Here is a 19,043-nt window from a genome sequence, read left to right as displayed (position 1 = left end):
TGACTTGAATAAGCATGTGTATTTATAAATTTAGTAGCAAAAACATTTACAATGGCAATTGACCAAAAATTGCAATAAAGTTCACCATGCGAGTTTCAGCCATGGATTGCTGGTTTGATGATTATTTGGTTTTTTGATGTCAGTTGAACAACAACAACAGCAGCAGTCCGATTCCTTTATCCCAGAATGCCTTATTTCTTCGGAAGTGGCAACTACAAAAATGAATCGTATGTAGATTTAATTACAATTGGAAACTGTTAATTTGCATAAATGTCTTCCGCACTTTAAGAAAAGAGTAGCAATAAACAGACTGAGTAAAAACGGTTTTAAATGATAAAGAACATGCTTTGGCAGGTAAATAACTTCAGGGACAGAGACTTACGAAATTCCATCTGAAATGAAAATACATGCCTAAATAGATCTTGAACTGAAACTTCTTGAGAATGAAGAGGCTGTGGTCGTATAATATTATTTTGAAGATATGATTCAAGGTCGTTACTTTCTTTACACAGCCATTTTGCTTGACTGTTGCATTCCCGACAAAGCTGAATAAAAAATGTGAGAATCCTACCTTCCATTCGGAGCATTCTCGCACTATATGCTCTTCACGGGAAGAAAATTGTAAAAGATGAGCTATGACACCAATCAGCTGTCGAGACTGAAATAATAAAGAAGTCTAGTTTAGATCAAAATAACAGTTTTAAAAAACAAAAAATAATATAGATAAAAACAATTGAAAGACAAATAATAATACTGATAGGATCACAAATTTGAGCACTCACCCAAACAAAAAAGTCTCGTGTTGATATGAAAATGATTAATTTGCAAATATTGCAAAAAATTGTCTAAAATTCGCATTATTTTCGATTATAATCACAAAAAATTATCATGTTTCGAAATTCTAAATATTGGCTGAGTCGTTTTGAATGATGTGCGCTGTCAGGTATTTTCTAGCTTTTGTTGAATGTATTAGACAAATCATAAAAATTCCACTCACCTGGTCATTGGTACTGCACATGTATTTTAAAACGACGTGTTTGAGATATCTCAAAAGTATTAAAGATCAACACACAACAGCGAAACAAGTAAAGCATATAAGGGTATATTAGCTTTTTACGTCTTGAAGATAAAACTACTTGAAAGAAATTGTCACGGGAGCAGCAAATGCACAACGTTTATGTGGGCTTAGTAAAGATTTTCTCTATATATCATTTCTTGATTGAGATAGAATTGTCTGAATCAGGCACCGCGCACCATTCTAAAAGAGGGTGGGCATAAAAGGGCGTGGGCATAAAAAGGCGTGGCCGAGAATTTTTTGAGGTTACGCCCTTTAGAACGCCGGAAAACGCACCTTTTAGAAAATATTTGCTTCTTTCCACTTACTTTTTATAAACAGTCTATTTCAGAGAAGATAACAATTACTATAAAGATTTAACATTGTAAGACACCAAGAAAATAAACAAAAATGGGTTCCTAATCAAGACAAACTGCTACTACTACTTGGGATCCGATAGAGTAAGTTTTCCAAAGTTGTGTTAGAGTAAACTTTCTAAAAATTTCTAACCTATTATTGCAAAAAAGTGGGGGGGGGGGCTATAGCCCCTGCTAGCTCAATGGCTGCGCGGTGCCTGGTCTGACTGGAGCCTGAAATGTGATAACGTTGTCTGATTATGGGGGCTATAGTTCTCCAATTTAGTATGTATCCAGCACCTTTAACGTGAATAGTGGTCAATTGGAATGAATTGCAAACTAAATGCAATGATACAGAAAGTTTGACTGAAGCAATGATGAACAAAGCAATAAACTGACAAGGATACTTGAAGTTGACTTCCAGGGATTCTCCATTTTCACTCTTGTCATTAATAACATGTGATCCATTTGCAATGTTTAAATTGACTTCTTCTGTTTTAATTTTCTGTAAAAATAACACTTTTAAAGTTACTTTTTATACAAACAATAGGAAAGAAAGAATGCTGTTACCTTCAGCCATTTATAATAATCAATATTTTTGGAAAAATACGTTTTTTAAAGTATTTTGATCATATCAACACATCGTGTCAAAATTTACAAAATTTTCTTGAAACGATCTTCATTATCAAACTCTTTTTTCCAAGCTAACTAGATTTCAGTTTGCAAAAATGTATAAGAAATTTTGCTTACCAGTTCTTTCTGGAAAGTCTTTTTGAGGTCCAGGAACTTTTGTTGTTGGGTTGTTAATTTCTGAAATTGGATCATATACGATTAATCCGTTGGTAATCATTACATTGATTTGACGATTAAGAGTGTTGTGACAACAGATTTTCTAAGTTGCAATGAAGGGAATTCTTTGCCAATTCTAGTTCAGGTTTTTGGCAGAGAAGAAGAAAAGATTTTCCCTTTAAAATAAGTGAGACACTTGTATCCTCGTTGTAAGGGCCTCTTCAACAAGACCTCTGGTCTGGTGTCACTGTGAAGTAAATTTGACATAGTACTTCACATCATCTTGCCTACGTGTGTAAATGGAACTGACAGAGTCATGATCGTGGAATTGATTTTTTAGTTAAAAAACTATTTCATAGACAAAGAATCAAGATTAAACCAAAATTGCGGTTTTCAAGAGTTACAATAAGGTGTATGATGATTTTCTTGCAAGAAAGCAATTGATTCATAATGTACGCTTTCGTTTTACCAAGAAAATGCATGCTTCAGTTTGAAAAAAATTATCGACACTTACTTTTTTCGATTCATCTAGCTCAGCTTCTAATGATTTATTTGCAATTCGAAGTTCTTCAATCTGCAGGAAGAATAAAAATATTGAAAATTTCATCGAAAACACACACAAATGCTCTTTCAATTGAAATATTTGAAAAGCAAATTTGGATGAGAAGAAAGAAAATTACCTCACTCGACAGCTCACTCTCGACATGTCCATTTCCTTGTAAATCATTATGGGCCTAAATTTGATAAACAAACTCTTGCTTCACCAATTGCCAAAAAATATATTTATAAACAAAAAGATAAACTTCGAGAGAAAAATGCTCATTATTTCGCTAAGGTTTTATTCTGTCAATACGTAGGTAGCTTTCAACAAAAGGAAACATTTCTACCAGAAACATGAGCAAATACAGCAATAGGACTGTCCTATAATGGGCTTTGTCTAGAGATTGCTTCTTGGCGTTTACAAAAGTTTCTGAGACAGAACTATGTACCATCACTTTTGAGGTGTCTATTATCAGAAGTAATTTGTTAACAAAGGCTTATTTTTAATCTGACAACGAAACAAAGATCTAAAGAAAAGAAGATTTAAGAATTCCAAAAAATATCTGTCCAAAACATGTATGTTCTACAGAGGAGGCCCTCCCAGATTTGAACTGCAACAAATCAAAACAATTTCCAATATTATTAATGTAATATCTTTATACAGATGCTTCGAATTTATAATTCTGAATATTAGACCTGTCTCTCCGCTAGTTCTAGTTCCAGTTCTCGGTTGCGGGCAGTTAGTCTTGCTACAGTCTTCTTCATATCTGCGGATTAAGTTTGATAATTATATTTGATAACATCTTTCATTTAGTTAAAAAGCATATGAAGTCAATTCAACACAATAATTTTATATTCTACTTTGAACCCTTAAGAGGGACCATCTCAGATATTTTCTCTCATATTAAAAAATATTATAGAATTTCTTTCTACTGCTCTGGAAGTTTCAAACTTTAAGTTCGGTTTATCATTTGATGAAATCATGCAACGGATGTAAGCTGGTAGAATATTCACTTGTAATAGTTGCTTTACTAAACATGAAGATTGTCATCAGAACGTAGAAGAAGAGGAATCCGTTTTTGCAAAAGTTGAAATTCTTTGAGGAAAAAAGGAATCAAAATCAATATTCTGACAAAATATTACAATTTTTGATATTGAATGAATGAATAGGAATTTGGAAATGCATTTATTTTACATTACCATGGGAATCATGATGTCCTTTTCTTCTATGGGGACTTGCTAATTTGTTGTTTTCTTCGAAATCTTTTATCTTTTCGGAAAAAGTAACAATTAAAAATCAAATAATGATTGATAAACAAAAATAAAAAAGTCATTTAAAACAAGTGCAAAAAAGTCAGTTTAAATTCATTGATGTTTAAAATTTACCCTTTCTTGGCAAGATGCTAGAATTTTTTCTCGTTCCTTTAACAAATTTCGTAGCTCTGATATTTCACTTTCTCTGCAAAATTGAAAAAATTATAAATCAAACGAATTCGTCTAATAAGGGTTGTTTAAGAAAATGTGGTACAAATACAATAATGATACAACTAAGGAAAAGAGTGAGTTAGTTTCTCAAATCCTACGTCAAAGAATTGCTCTCAAATTGGAAGTGTTGTTAGAATAAGTACAGTATAATACAGTTATTCTAAAGCAATGATTATTACTCAGTGGAATTTATTATGACATGTAAATTTTAGAACATTTACTTGTCTTTGAGCTTTTGTAAAATAACAACTAACCTATCCATCAATGCACGTTCGCTGTCTTCTAGATTCGCCTGTTCAAACAAACAATACTAATTATTCACACTTATTTAATTATATCCTTTTATCTATATTTATCATATAACTATCGATTCAAGTAAGGGAAAGAAAAATATGCCACATGGGCTAAGAAGAAATCTCGTTTTAAAGAATAACAACAGATGATAGAACGAGATAGAAATAAAGCATCGAAACGGAAGCGAATCTCTTGACGTGATAAAAAAGGTCACGAGCATTTCATGATTCATGACATCATAATTAAGAAACTCTTAAGAAACAACGAGTATTGAAATTTCCAGAACATTAAGAAACTGGAGTACTCAACATCGATCTTTGTTTCTTATTAAAAAATGAGTGTAGTGTAAATTCAAATACCCTCGTTTCCTTAAGTTCGTGCTGGTATAAACTGTCCATACTGGAGCTGCGAAAAAACTCGTCCCTGTCTTCGATCTAGAAAGATGCGGAGGAGCTTGATTAAACAAACAATACATGTCTCGCAACCTCAGGTAGACAAATTCTTGGTACAAGATACCCCTTCTTTAACGAGATCCTGGCTTATTCAAGGTCCCATTCTGGGTTCATTGCGTGGAGGGCTGATGGTGATATTCTCTTTCTTTTTTTATGCAAATTTTGTGATTCTTGTGAATTCTTATATTTTTTGTAAAGTATTTATATTATTATTATATGTAGTAGGTGCAGGGTAGCAAAATATTTTCATGCTCCCTGCACCATCGTCTTGTAAGTTATTTGTTTGTAGTCTATTGTAACTTTTGGTCGAATTTATGTTAAAAAATATGTCTCACAAAGTGCCAGAAAGTCAGCCTTCGGATGCAGGGACAAAAGTCGAAATGGCAAAAAAATAGAAATGGGTGTTCGATGGATTGGAAGAAGCAATCAACAATCTAATAACAAATCAACAACAAATCAGCAATCTAACAAATCATATTTTCCAACTTTGATATCATTAGATTTTCCAAGCTACGTCTCCAAAATATCTATGTACAGAAGTGAGAGTTTAACGATGCTATGATCTCATTCACACTACTATGACAACAATATTGCAACACCTGTGAATGCGATTATTGGCGGATAACGGAATGCCTACTTTTGTTGTCTGAATTAACTATTGTTGAATTTGAGAACTTTAGGGATAAAAGGAGATTTTTCCAAGCTTTCGTCAATTGCTTTCGTTTTAAATTTTGTTAACTTTTTCCTGTGGCCTCTTTTATCTAATTCTTTTCTCAAATCTGCAGGCTCTACTCTCGTAATTCCAATTTCTTGCAATTGCAATGTTTGTGCTCATAATTATTTCATTAATCAATAATTTTTGAAGAAATTCCCCTAAAGTCACTATGTTGCTATTATCGCATAAATGACATAATTCGCCGTAGAGTTCTAAATTGTAAAAGTTCAGACATTTTGGGCGCCACTGTGACCGAGATTGTACGATTTTTGAAGGGCTTAGATAACATTCATGAATTTTATACCATTCTTGTTTATATAAATGATACACTCAACATCAATTAGGTATAACAATGCACAAACGCTCAATGTATTTGAAATAAAGAAATACCTTATAATCACCCTCTTTTATATTTGATAACAATGTATCTTTTTGTTTAAGTGCTTCTTCAAGTGTCGATATCTGCAAATAAAAAACGATAAATAAAAGTTAGTCACTTGTGACAAAAATTACTCTGCTAGGGTTGAGCTGCCACAGCAAATATTTTAAGGCAAATATGATAATATAACAAATTTACATCCTCAGATTTTATCAAATTGAACTGAACAACTGATCTGCCTGTTATCTGTAGATCTTGATGCTATCTGAATTGCTGTTCATGTTAATTTCTTTTTACCGATCTGAAATGAAGTGGTCAATGCTTCTTTAAACTGAGCTGTACTTGTTTTTGTGTGCAGAACAGAACGGTTCTACGTTGCAACTGTGAGTTTCAAGTTTAAAGCAAACATAAAGCCATTATCAAGCACTCTGCTTATATGAATGACCAATGAAAACCTGCACTTTTTAAAACTGCTTTGCGAAATTCGAAACTCATTACTAAAACTGCTGCCAAGCGTTGTACAGAATGACTGAAATGCACAAATTTCTAGCAAGAACAAGAATGAAAGTGGTTACAGAAAGACATAGCAGAAATTGTGGGATTCCTAAACATGTTTGTGACAAACCTGTGTTTTCAATTCAGTTGTTTTTCGCAGTGCATCCTCTAAATACACAGATGCATTTTTACATTCACTTTCTTTGAGTAATAGCTCTGCCTAAATATGATCAAAGAAAATAAAATCAATTTTAGTAAATTGCTGAAGCTGAAAATAACAACTATTTTATTAAATTTATGTCTTAAACTTTAAAGAAAACATGTGGTTGAAAGAACTGGTCTCAAATCTGAAGCAGGATATTAAATTATTTTGAATCACCAATCAAATCAACTCGATCTTTCATCTTACGAAGAAAAATTTCAATGTTAAATTGCAATTCAATAGTTTTTCACTTCAAAGAAATGACTTAAATTGAGATGAAAAGAGTTTTTGGTTTAACATTAGTCCTTCAATTGATGAACATGATAAACAAACAAGCAATCAAAAGTACGTCAGGAAAAAACTTTCAATCTCAAGAAAATTATTACGTTTTGCCAAAAAGGTAATAAAATAAACATTTTCCAGTTTGAAATATTAGATAATCTTTTCTAACTTTATTTGTAAAAAGGTGAATCGTATATCTTATTCACTGAGGTTTGTGATAATAGGCTATATTACCTGTATCTGGTCTTTCTCTTCCAAAATATGTTCTATTTTCTTTTGATATTGTCCTATTCTCTTCTCTTGCTCTTCCACTCGTGTTTCCATAGTCTCCTACAACAGATACAATTTACCATAGTCAAATGACTGAAGTTCAAATTCGTGTAAATGTTTAAAAACCATTCATAAGAGACTGCCTTAAGGCACTCAGCGATGTCAAGAAATTGTTTTGCAGCAATCTCCGTTATTGCATATTTTATCTTGATTAAATACAGAGGTGGATGACGTAATGCTATTTTTGTGCTTTATTTTTAGCTTTCATCTTTATTCTTCCTGTAATCTATATTGCTTTATGCACAGCTCATGAGTAAAGAGAACTGCGGGATGTAAATTACTCTGTTCCTGTAAACATAACATGTGACGAAATATGAAAGAGGTTAAGTTTCGGTCTTGTTATATACAAAAATAGCTACACTGCTTGAATTTAGAAAGATAGAGAGCTTTTATAGTACACAAGAATGATAATGTAGGCTTAGATGATGATGATAACGACAAACTTTATTACGTACCGTGTTTATTCTGTTTGAATGTTCGAATCTATATGAAATCTTCCTTATCTGAAATGAAGATAGTGAATGCCAAACTATAGACAAAACAGGACACTTTCTATATAGAATAAGGTGATTCTCTCGCCATTGATTGATAACCTGTTGTTTTGTGTTGCCAAAAATTATATTGAGCATCGAGTCTCTTTTGCCTTTTATGTCAACATAAATAGTTCAGCAAAATGTCAAGATCGTCATCCATACATAAATCTGTACAAAATGAACTTTTTGAACTGTGTGGACCCGTAATTTGCTGATCTAGCCGCCCAATGTACGATTTAAAGGTCGAGGAATATATACACCAATCAAATTGGGGGTGCTTGAGGTTGTAATTCAATTTATCTCTCAGCAAATTTACAACAAGGTGCCAAACTTCGGACTATGAACCCAAAACAACAAGTAATTGTGCAAACCGCAAACCTCTGACTGAAGTTCTCGTATCTTTTCTTCAGATTTTGCTCGTTCATCTTCGGACCGCTTGTAAGCTTCTTTAAGCCGAGATTCTATCAGTTTGTTCTGATCATAAAAAAGAAATAAGCATGAAAATGCTTCGTTTTCAAAGGCATTTATATACTCAATAAAATGGAGCAACAAGCTTCTGAAAAACAAGGAAATATGGACATCAATTATCAGCAGTTTTCAATAATTATTACATCCCAGCATCAAGAAATTTCTTTTAGACTTGTAACAAACCTCCTTTCTATTAAAACAAAATTATTTTCAAAGGAGCTTTTATTTTCAAAATTTGACCACAAAATTTTGCATGAGCTAAATACATTGATTTAAATAGAAATTATAAAAGTTTTGCTAACTTGAGCTTCTAGAAACCCTGCTCTGTCGCTTGAAACCTCAAGTTCGGCTTTTTCTTCCTTCACAGATTTCAATTGGCTCTCAAGTTCTGTTACCTGGCAACGAATAAAAAACATAAGTAAAAAGAAGTATTTTATTTGTATCCAAAAAACATTCTATAAATCAATTAATGGTGAATCGGTAATAACGGAGTGGTAGAAATTATGTTCCCAAGGACGTTAGCTTCAATGAATTCACCGCCCACCCCCCTCTCTCTCCAAGATAAATTGTTCTGCAAATAAATAAAGATTAATATGACATGATTGAACTTTTTTCTTTTCAAAGAAAGGGATAAAAATTATACTTGTGTAAATTCAAATGATCCTTTACATATTGCATTAGGAAAGAAGAAATCTTGAACGAAATCAGAAACCAACAAAATCTTGCGAAACAGATTCCAAACACTGCACAGCCTAAAACTTGTGAGATCATGTTATTCTGTAATTTAAAATTGTCATTGAATCGACATATTTTCATATTTGCAAAAAAATTAATCAAACTTTGCTCGTTACATAAGAGTTGGTAATCGTATTTAGGAAAGTTATGGCCAGCAAGAATAGGACCAATTCCGCTTTTCTTTGCATCGCATTAATATGGCAGCATTTCGCTGCAGCTTGCGGGCCTACAAGCCTTCGATCTGTTCGGCTCATTCCGCTACGTTAATAGCGTACATACTATTTCTATTTTTTCAACTGCTATCGCAAACCAAAGACACAAAAAAGTTATCATTTTTGCTTTATGTGATATCAACAGCTCATTTGTAAATGAATTTTTTCCGCAAACCATATTTCATTTTATTTGTCAGCAATGCAATCGCCAATCGACCAGGAAAAATCTTATATTTCATCACTGAGAAACGTTTAACATACAAAATGGATAACTTAACATATGGAATCAGGACGCGAAAGTAGACAGAATAGGTTGTTTGTTATTCCTTGTGTCTTCTCTCGCGTACTGATTGCTCCTCTAGCGTACTGCTTTATCACATGATTTATGATCCCCTTTGTTTCACCTTTCTGTATTTATAGTTGTTTTTTCGCCAGTAATTATACAATGAAGATGACTCTAGCTAGAGTCGAAACGTTTCGTCTACTTATTGGACTGTCATGATATAACAAGAAGTTGTCGAATGTTACAAGCCTTTGCGTGTCTTTTTCTTGTCGTCGTACTTATTATTAACGTTTTTATCAAGCTGCGGTGTCCAAAGTCTCACTCAACTGACGTATCATACTCAAAAACTAAAAGTGAGGTTTGAAAAGGTAGAAAAAGAAACAGCCGAAAGACGCACGTACCTTTTGTTGCAGCCCCTCGACCTTAGAAGAGTCAGCATAACGTTCTCTCTCTAAGGATGATTCAAGCACCTCCGTTTTTTCTTCCATACTTTTACACTATTCAATGAAAAATTATACGCAATACAGAGCAGACTTTATAAATGCTGTCTTATGAATCTTACTTTTATGTTTGACGAATGCTCTAGCAATTGATCAAATATAATGCATACAACAATAACAAGGGGTAAATAAACTCACCTTGCTTTGAAGGACTGATATTTGTTTATCTGTGTTGTTCTTATGTTCCTGTAATTCCTTTTCTTTCTCTTTTAACTGCTCATCAAGTGTGCTTATCTTAAATAACAAAATATTAGGTTACTAAGAAATGAGCCAGTAAATCAATCATAAGAAATATAGTTCCGAAGCAACAAGAAAGTAATTGAGAAAAAAAAGAAAATTCTAACAATTGTAGCTTTGATTTAGATCTTCAAAATAATAAAACCACGATAAAGCAAAAAGGTGAGGTAGTAGAGCATGAATATGTAAATGTCTTCAGTCTAACGAAGAACATATTTCTAAGTACAGCTCTACAAATATAATGGTTTTTATATCAATAAAACGATTGAAATTCAGAAAATATGTTTTGTGATAAAATTGGACGTGTCACATAACCAAAAAACACCGCTTTTTAAAACCAAGAGACTGATATTCCTCTTTAAAACGGCCTGAAAATGGAACAGCTAGGCAAACAACGCAGATTGTGGACACACAGCAACAACAACGTTAGCAATTGGTAACAAATACTAACATTAGCATTTAAGAGAGGCAGAGCTCTTGAAAAATGACGCGAATTTACACATCATTCAAGTGCAATCAATTGCTCTGTAGGTGCACAATTAAATTCTCACAATTCAATGATATTTTAATAGTATCAATTAACAAGTAAAAGCGATAAAAAATACTTATGCAATTAAGCACATACCAAAGATCCTAGCGTAGCGATCTTTTCATTAGATTGAGACCTTTGCTCGGCAAGTTGATTTCGAGATTCTTGAAGTCGATTTTCCAAAGATTTCCTCTTCATGAAAAAAAGAAATAAAGAAAAGTGAAAACCGATAAGGTTAGTTTTTGACGTCATCTGTTGCTTATAAAGTGGCATATAAAGAAAATATGGCGTTCTGCAAAGCAGATCGGGACAAGATTCCACCACTAGAAGCGTTGCTTATCATTTTAGAGACAATAAAACAGTTAGTTGTCATTAATAGAACAGAAGCTAAGTGGCAGTCGCTTTATGTTTTTATGTGACTAAACAGTATTGCGATGAAATTACACGATAATTTGAATTTAATGGCAAAAGGTTTCTAGTTTTTGCAATGTCACACTCCCTTCACATCGAGCATACTACCATTGTAAATTGGTATGTTGTTTACTGTAATGAGACTTCGGTGGAGAAGCATGCAAAGGTTTCTGCCCAGATCACATATAACTGACAATTTCTATAAGTGTCCAGATTTATCTTGTCTATTTGTGACTGTAGCTTCAAAAGAATATCATTTGAAATCACCTCTTTTTCTAAAGACTTCACTTGATCTGTTGCTGAAAGAGTACTGTCTTCTATTCTGAAACAGTTAGTTTAATGAAAATTAAATACTACATTTATTGTCGCACGTGTAAGTCATGGACAATCTTATAGCATTAGCAGACAGAAAAAAGGATGCAATTCAAACTTAAACTCAGAACTTCATGTTGACTACGCCTTCTTCCATTTATTTCCAAAATATGGAGGATACAAATTAAACAGCTGCTCAAAACATATAACCACATTATCAAAAAATCTTTGTCATGCTCAATTTATCTAGATCATTCTAAAAAGAATCTAGTTATTATCATGCGAAGAACTTACCTATTTTCTAAACCTTGTAATCTGTCTTTTAAGTTAGTTATTTCATTGGTTTTCTTTTCGATATCTTCAGAAGCCTGTAAGAAAGCAAACAGCAGGGGCATGACATGCAAGAGCTTAAAGAAATAATATTTTCTGCATTTTAGTGTTGATTATTGAACTACATCAAAGTCATGTAGCTGGTAGAGGTACGCCACACTGTACTAGATGATATTAGAAAACCGCGAGAAAATATCTTTGTAATTACTTAAATGTTTTGATTGTTTACAATATTTGCACAGTTAGTGGGACAGTTTTAGTGCTTGTTTGAAAACTAGTTTCGTTTGAATATCGTGCTTGTAAAATTAGCCTTTTTAACCACTTTTTCAACTTTATTTTATCTAAGAGGCCTAACTAGAAAACGAACTTATTCTGCTAACATCAGGCTAGATCTTTGGTTATTATGTACACAGAAAGAAGAGCGAAAGAAAGCCTGGTCTTGCAGATTATCCGAAGCCAGACCTCCAAAAATGATTTGTCATGTTCTTTCTTTTGCTTTGTATTGGACTATGGAAGGGTGGCAGTTACTGCATGTTATTGATGCCGAATACAATGTTACTCACACGCGACTTGTAGAGATTGTAAGTTTGTCTTAGAGACGACAATTCCTCATTTGCGCGATTTGCTGATGATTCTACGGACGACAGTCGGCTGCGTTTCTACAAGATAAAAAACACGTTTTCATTGCAATGTAGCTTATTTGACACACATGCATTGGAAGAGCAAATAATCAATCTTGATTTGGCAATAACAAAAAAGAGCGGACACATATTGTATCAACAGTTGCTAGCCAATGAGATACTGCGATGAAGAAAGCACTGTCCGACCACTACAAAAGGAACTCACCTCACTCAGCTCATCCATTGTATCGTCAAGTTGGTTTTTCAATGCGGACTTTTCTTTCTTTAATGTGAGTATCTGCAACTCAAAATCCCTTTCTCGCTTTTCTTGCTTTGTTCTAAAAGCAAAATATCTTAACCACCTTACGAAGTTAACTACTAATGTAAATAAATATCCCATTAGTGTGAATGCAGCAAAGCAGTAAAAGACTTTTAGCTTTAAGCACTCCTAGATTGTACAATACCTTATCCCCTATAAGAATAAAGACATTTGCAACTGACCTCTCTTTGGCAAGATCATCCAGCCGCGTCTGCATCTCCTCAAGGGCGGTTTTTTGCTCCACGTATTCTTTATCTAGATTTTCTAAATGCTAAGAAGAGAGATAATCAAAATATCACATACAATAAAGCCAGATAAATGATGAAACCCTAGAACATGGAAGACGTGCACAAAGAGGTTTAAGAGGGATCATACAAGACACGGTTTAATGACTTGACTCACAAACGTTGATTTTTTAACAGTCTTACAATACAATACAAGTATATGTTTACTTCTCAAAGTTTCTTTGTGTTCATGGTTGAATAACCGTTTGATACTGCAGAATCTCAAAATACAATACTAAAGTAAATGGCAAGAATCATAGTTAGAAGGTAAGCGAATATTGATATCTGTGTGCGAATCTAAAGTGACGTGAAAAGAAGAAAGACCGTTTGATTGGTTCCTTGTTGCTGGCCAATCTGTGGCTGCAACTGATATATAGACAATCTGCTTGCCGCATTTTATATTCAGAGACGTTCCGGACAGAAAGTATATCATGCGTCGGACAAAAAGTATGACACTTAAGTATGTCATGTTTCGGCTTTATACATCTAGGTGCTTAAACCTAGTCATAAACATCAAATACATATGGTACTAGCTATATCTTGGCTTCATCAGTCTTCTTTCAACGTTAACTTTGCGATTAAAACTTAATGCCTGTTTTAATCTTTAACAACTCAGCAAATTTACCAATTCTACAAATATGAATGATTTAGACAACTGTTTGTTTACAACAAACCTTTGATTTTTCCATTAATTCTGATGCTTTTTTCGACATTTCAGTTTGTGCATGTATTAGCTGGAAAGAGATGTGTCCGTGAATCAGTTTATGCTTGTAACGCGATTACCAGACGCCAAATTTAACAAAAGATTAGAAACAAGTTTGATACGCCACAAAAATTACTCTTTAAGATAACTATAAAGACATTGAAAATAGCAGGTTTTTGTAAATATCTAATTAGGCTAAAATCTTTTCACGAGGGACTAAATTCCCAAATAAATTTTTCCCCAACTTTGTAACCTTCTTAACTTTTCTCCGATATTGTCCAAACAAGCACAAATAATAACAGAATGCATTACGGAATAACTTTATCGTTAGCCACTAGTAACAATTGTTCTTGAAAATCTTTCCTGTATTCCATTCCTGCTGTCATTTACTAGCAAAACATACTAACCATTGCCTTCATTTTCCCGATTTCTTCTTGCTGTAATTTTGTCAAATCCTTTACATCTGTATGACGAGTATTTTCCTGTCAACAGAAACTTGACCATCGAATTGACGATTTAATAAAATCAACATAATTAATCTTCGTGCTTCAAAGCAACATATCGTGCAAAAGACGATCTGAATTCCAAATTAGCAAATGCTGAAATTTGATGGTTTAGAAAATAAACAAAACAAAGTTATATAAAAACATGTTTGAAATATACTTACTAAATCCAGTTCTCTTCTTTGTCTTGCAATTTCCTACAAAGATTGGAGAAAAACAGTGTAAGTATAAGTAAAAGAAGCTGTACGAAGGAACTGTTAATGCTAAAAGTATGACAGTGCAAACTGGTGGGTTCAAAATGTCTTAAATCTGTGGATAAGTTTATTTTCTAACTAAATGTTTTTTTCTTACTGAATGCTTGTTTCCTAGTTCTATAAAGTCTGCAAAAATTGTCTCCAAAAACGAGCCTTTTTATAAATCAATAAATGATTAACATAAATTAGTTAAATAATGCATTTAGAAGAATGACACAAAATGACTTCTGTTTCTAGTTAATTTTTCATAACAGAATTTTCACTAATTGAAAAAAAATCTCCTAAGATCAGAATCACATAACAAAAATGTTGTTTACCCCATCTTTTCTTGTAATAAGTCCCTCGAACTGATTCTCCTTGTCTTTCAACCTCTCTCTGAAACCATTCTCTATGTCACTAAGCTTTGCTCGATATTTTTTCTCGGCAGCCTCGACTCTCTCACTAATTTCTATATGGAAGCAAAAGTTTTAAATCAGCAGTGTTGGAATAAATATTCATTACGAGTTTTACTAGAAGCGATCGTTCATTTTTTTTTGGGAAAAATCTATATCTTAACAACTAATTAATTGTTCAATGTTTCAGGGATGGAAGCAAAGTTATTCAGTCTCTGTATAAAACCCTATCATAACGGGACATGTTCAACTTTATGTAGACCTTGGTGCATCGTGTTATATCACCAAAACCACAAGATTGGTTGATTTTGAAAATATTTACCGTATAGACGCATCATAATATAGCACTTTGATGCACTTTTACAAGGGAATGAAAATTCGAATGATGACGTAAAATGCCTTGCTTTGAAACCTTTTGTAATTACCCAACAATTCATACCTGCATTATTGTACTTTTATGTCATGCTTAATGTTTCCGCATTTTTGTGCGAAATAGAAGCGTGCAGTGCGAAGGGAATTTAGTATCGTGTGTGTTGATTGTTTTATTCGAGTTATTCAAATGTAAAAACTAAAGCTGATGAGGTCACAACGGCAATTGATATGTCTACAGCTAGGTTCAGTGGTTCAGTGTTTTCTAACATCTATGTATACAAGTTTTCTCGACAATTCATACCTTTTCGAACATCTTGTAGTGCTTCTTCTAATTTTTCCTTTTGCTTGGCTTGTTCCCTATACGCGGCTGCCATTTCTGCAAAATGAAAACTAAGGACAGTTACTCAAGACAAGAGCCGGCTCTACATTTTGTTAATGAGAGACAGTGAATCTAAACAGTCCTTCTAACACCATCAACTTCCACACAAATGTTGAAAAAGCTTCTGATAACCATCTAATTCCTGGCAGCGAGACGAAAATCTCCAAAGGTTAAAGGTAATTGAAGGAAAATTTATGCCTATTATTCGACATGTCTACAGCCGACATGTCGACATGTCTACAATTCTTTGACAGAATAGGGTTTTTACCAATTCACAGCCACCGCGAGGCAGAGGGGGGTTGGGGGGGGCTTTAGCCCCCCACTTTTTGCAAAAAGTGCCAAATATTAAGTATCAAACTACCAAAAAAGCCTCTTTTATGCGGCTTTAGCCCCCCTTTTTAGACCCCCCACTTTTATAAACGCTCCGCGGTGCCTGCAATTCATGTATGTATTGTTGCTTATTTTCAATCGATCTTAAATCAGTAACTACAAAACATGCAACTTTATTGTTTTTGCTTGAAATAACAAAGAAACCGGCCACGGCATATTGCAATATCGCTAATTGCATCATCGGTTTTTTCATCTTGAACGTTCCATTTTACGTGTTTGATATGATATGTTCTGAAAACCATCTATTCTTAGTTCTACAAAAATAGTTCTTACCTGATATCTTGCTCTCCAGCTTTCTAACCTGAGAATCATTATGTTGAAGAGTCGTGTTTCTTGCATCTTTGCCCGTATTTGACCAAATCTAAAAGCAGGTCCATGAATTTGTTGATAAAAGTGCAACTCTTATTATAGGGTGTATCTCTAATGAAGACATCTTTGTGAAAATTTTTCATCAACTTTGCGTAACTTTTCAAATAAGCTCCGGGGGCACCATAAAGTAATTTTTATAATATAGGCCCCAAACATGGTATAAGCAAGCCTCCATTGGCTGAGGTATTGCCACAACATCAATATGTTTATCCTACTATATCTCAATTTCCAAGCATACGGACTAGCCTCAAGTAAAGGAAGCAAATTTGCTCTAGCAATTTTTGGCTTCTGCTAAATAAGCCCACCACTTTTGAATAAGCCCCTTGAATAATCCCCCAACCCAAAAATATGTTTTGAGAATAAACCCCCGTTGGCTAATTCGAGGACCTACGGTATTAAGCAATACCGAATTCTATGCTTGCTGATCTGTCGTAAGGTGCCCATCGCAGTATTATGAAAGCTTTTTACAAGTTTGTGTGTCCGCCAAGGGTATTCAGTGTTGCAAGTCCCAATTTCATGTTTCATGCCATCGTCAGGCCATGTTTGAAAGCGAATCTGTTAATAACTGAGTTTCTTAACCTTAAATATTGCTTGATTGATAAAACATCCTCACAACCAAATATCAATATGGTTTTCTTCCCTTTTTGCAAGTAAAAGGGGCTAACCTTAGCGTTCCTATTGCATTGATATGGACCTTAGCATTCCTATTGCTTCTTGAAGCTTGCAATTTAAAAAAACATTAAGTTCAACCTGCATTTTCGCATTGCGGTTTTAATGGAACTCTTTTTCGTCAAGTCATCTTTAGATTCAATAGAAAATTTACCTAGAATACTTACTGGAATATTTATAGAACTAGAAAACTTATAGCTACTTCTCCCGTTCTTGACAATGAACCCAGAGCATAACAATGAGCCTAAACATGTGCAACTGTCCTGTGCCCATGTGCATCAATGTTCCAAAATACAAGATCGATGGCTCTGTAGCTAATGCATCTCAGAGTATAAATTCTGATAAAGAATGTATACCATTTGCATTTTGATGATTAATTTGCAATTCATACTGTATTCTATTCACCAACATTTGTTAATTCGTTACGCACCTTATTGGGTAACGATGTCACATCACAGGGCGTTATTGCAGGCGAAGAGAAATCGCTTGTAGGAGAACTGCGCGATATTGTCATGTCTGATTCCATGGATTCTTTCGAGCTGTACAAACTGGCTGTAGACACTCGCCTCTTCTCCCATTTATTCTCGCGATAAAGTTTCCCATGATGCTGGCCAAAGCCAGAGCTTTTCGGTACCACAACTTTCGGGCTCGACACCACGTTTGGAGGTTCGCCCTCCTCTATTCGCTGTTTCAGTTTCTTAAACATTTTAACTTAATTTCTGGATGGTAAACCAGGTTTCTATAGATGTAATAATAGCATTGCCGAGAATCGTAAATATTAAATTTGAGGTAATATGGTTAATCAAAAACAACGGTCGTGATCTAAGCAGGTTAACGCTGGTCGCTCAGTGATTAAATTACATGGAGTATTAAGCACCAGAAATGCCTCGTTGGAATCAGAGGGGATGGCTACAGGTACTTATCGAGCATTTCAATACACTATAATATGCTTTTACCGTGATAATAGCAATTACGAGTGTCTTATTGCACCTGTCTTGTAACGGGTCTCTGAATCAAAGCGCAGAAAGACACGTGTTAAAGAAACAAAGCTGAGGTTATAACAGGCGTCTTTCTTAAAAATTCAAAGTAATACAGAGAAAAAAAACAAAGCACAATAAAGCACGTTTTGTCCGACATTCTTGAGACTATAAAAATCTGGCAATGACTAAAAGGTAAAGCGGAAAATTATATAAACATGCAGAATGTGAGAGGCAGGACGATACGTTTGGCTAGATCCTTGTTTCTGACCAATCAGCGACCGCCTGCCCTTCACGCAGTGAAAGAGTTCAAGACGGGCTGTTTCCGTCTATACAAATAGATACATTTGAAGATGCACGAATTTGCTGCATCCTTCCGCTCACTTTCTGACGTTTATGCTCTGAAATGCGTCGGAAAAAAGTGCTTCAGTATGCTATGATTCCGCTATTTCGTGTCGTCTTCAAGTCTCTGTCTATAAATGTTGTTATCTTTTGGTTTATTGTGGATAGAATCGAAATGCGTAAATAAACTCTGCGGCTTTCTGCAAAATGGTAGTGCCAAACTTTATCTGTTACGGTACTCTTCTGGGAAATGAGAAAAGATAAGAAGTAAGAAACAGGAATCAGAATAGAAGAAAGACATGAAAATTCAAACCCCTTCTTGCTGATTTGCCACAAAACTTTAGACAAAAATGAAAGGAGCAAGTCTTCTATTCTTCTATAAGGTAAAGGGCAACAGATTCATGGGTATCTGCTCCATGCCCCTGGTTTTAACACAATGCAGGCATAGCAATCACAGTGCAGGTGTGGTCACATCACATCAAGAGGAAAGACCAGCGTCGCCAGATCGAAAAAAACTGGAGTGGGCAAAAAAATGTTCTCGGTCACG

At 34.2% G+C, this 19,043-nt stretch overlaps 1 protein-coding gene across 1 annotated transcript; it reads right to left on the bottom strand.

Moving 5' to 3' along the window:
• Positions 1 to 18,515, bottom strand: LOC135693298 (uncharacterized). Its single transcript, XM_065211736.2, has 33 exons — positions 17,608 to 18,515; positions 16,413 to 16,500; positions 15,672 to 15,746; positions 14,924 to 15,054; positions 14,517 to 14,549; positions 14,257 to 14,331; positions 13,821 to 13,880; positions 13,045 to 13,133; positions 12,770 to 12,881; positions 12,487 to 12,582; positions 11,888 to 11,961; positions 11,549 to 11,603; positions 10,967 to 11,062; positions 10,243 to 10,338; positions 10,006 to 10,101; positions 8,677 to 8,769; positions 8,285 to 8,380; positions 7,829 to 7,876; positions 7,278 to 7,373; positions 6,690 to 6,779; positions 6,076 to 6,147; positions 4,878 to 4,952; positions 4,479 to 4,516; positions 4,126 to 4,198; positions 3,940 to 4,009; positions 3,436 to 3,506; positions 2,880 to 2,933; positions 2,714 to 2,773; positions 2,161 to 2,220; positions 1,818 to 1,915; positions 998 to 1,046; positions 572 to 658; positions 1 to 212 (listed from the first exon to the last, which is right to left on the bottom strand). Exons 1-33 carry the CDS (start codon positions 17,881 to 17,883, stop codon positions 192 to 194), a joined length of 2,703 nt encoding a protein of 900 aa, XP_065067808.2. The 5' UTR covers positions 17,884 to 18,515; the 3' UTR covers positions 1 to 191.
• Positions 18,516 to 19,043: the final 528 nt, after the last annotated feature.

Source organism: Rhopilema esculentum, chromosome 11 (genome assembly GCF_057945365.1).
Source record: "Rhopilema esculentum isolate cy_ngs chromosome 11, ASM5794536v1, whole genome shotgun sequence".
Taxonomy (NCBI): Eukaryota; Metazoa; Cnidaria; class Scyphozoa; order Rhizostomeae; family Rhizostomatidae; genus Rhopilema; species Rhopilema esculentum.
This window is presented reverse-complemented; position numbering and strand designations above follow the sequence as displayed.

Coding starts and splice junctions, on each gene's coding strand:
- LOC135693298 (XM_065211736.2), bottom strand. CDS start 17,883: ATGTTTAAGAAACTGAAACAGCGAATAGAGGAGGGCGAACCTCCAAAC. Junction 14,550..14,923: donor TTATTACAAGAAAAGATGGG/GTAAACAACATT, acceptor CAATCTTTGTAG/GAAATTGCAAGACAAAGAAG. Junction 6,780..7,277: donor AAGAGAAAGACCAGATACAG/GTAATATAGCCT, acceptor GATCATATTTAG/GCAGAGCTATTACTCAAAGA.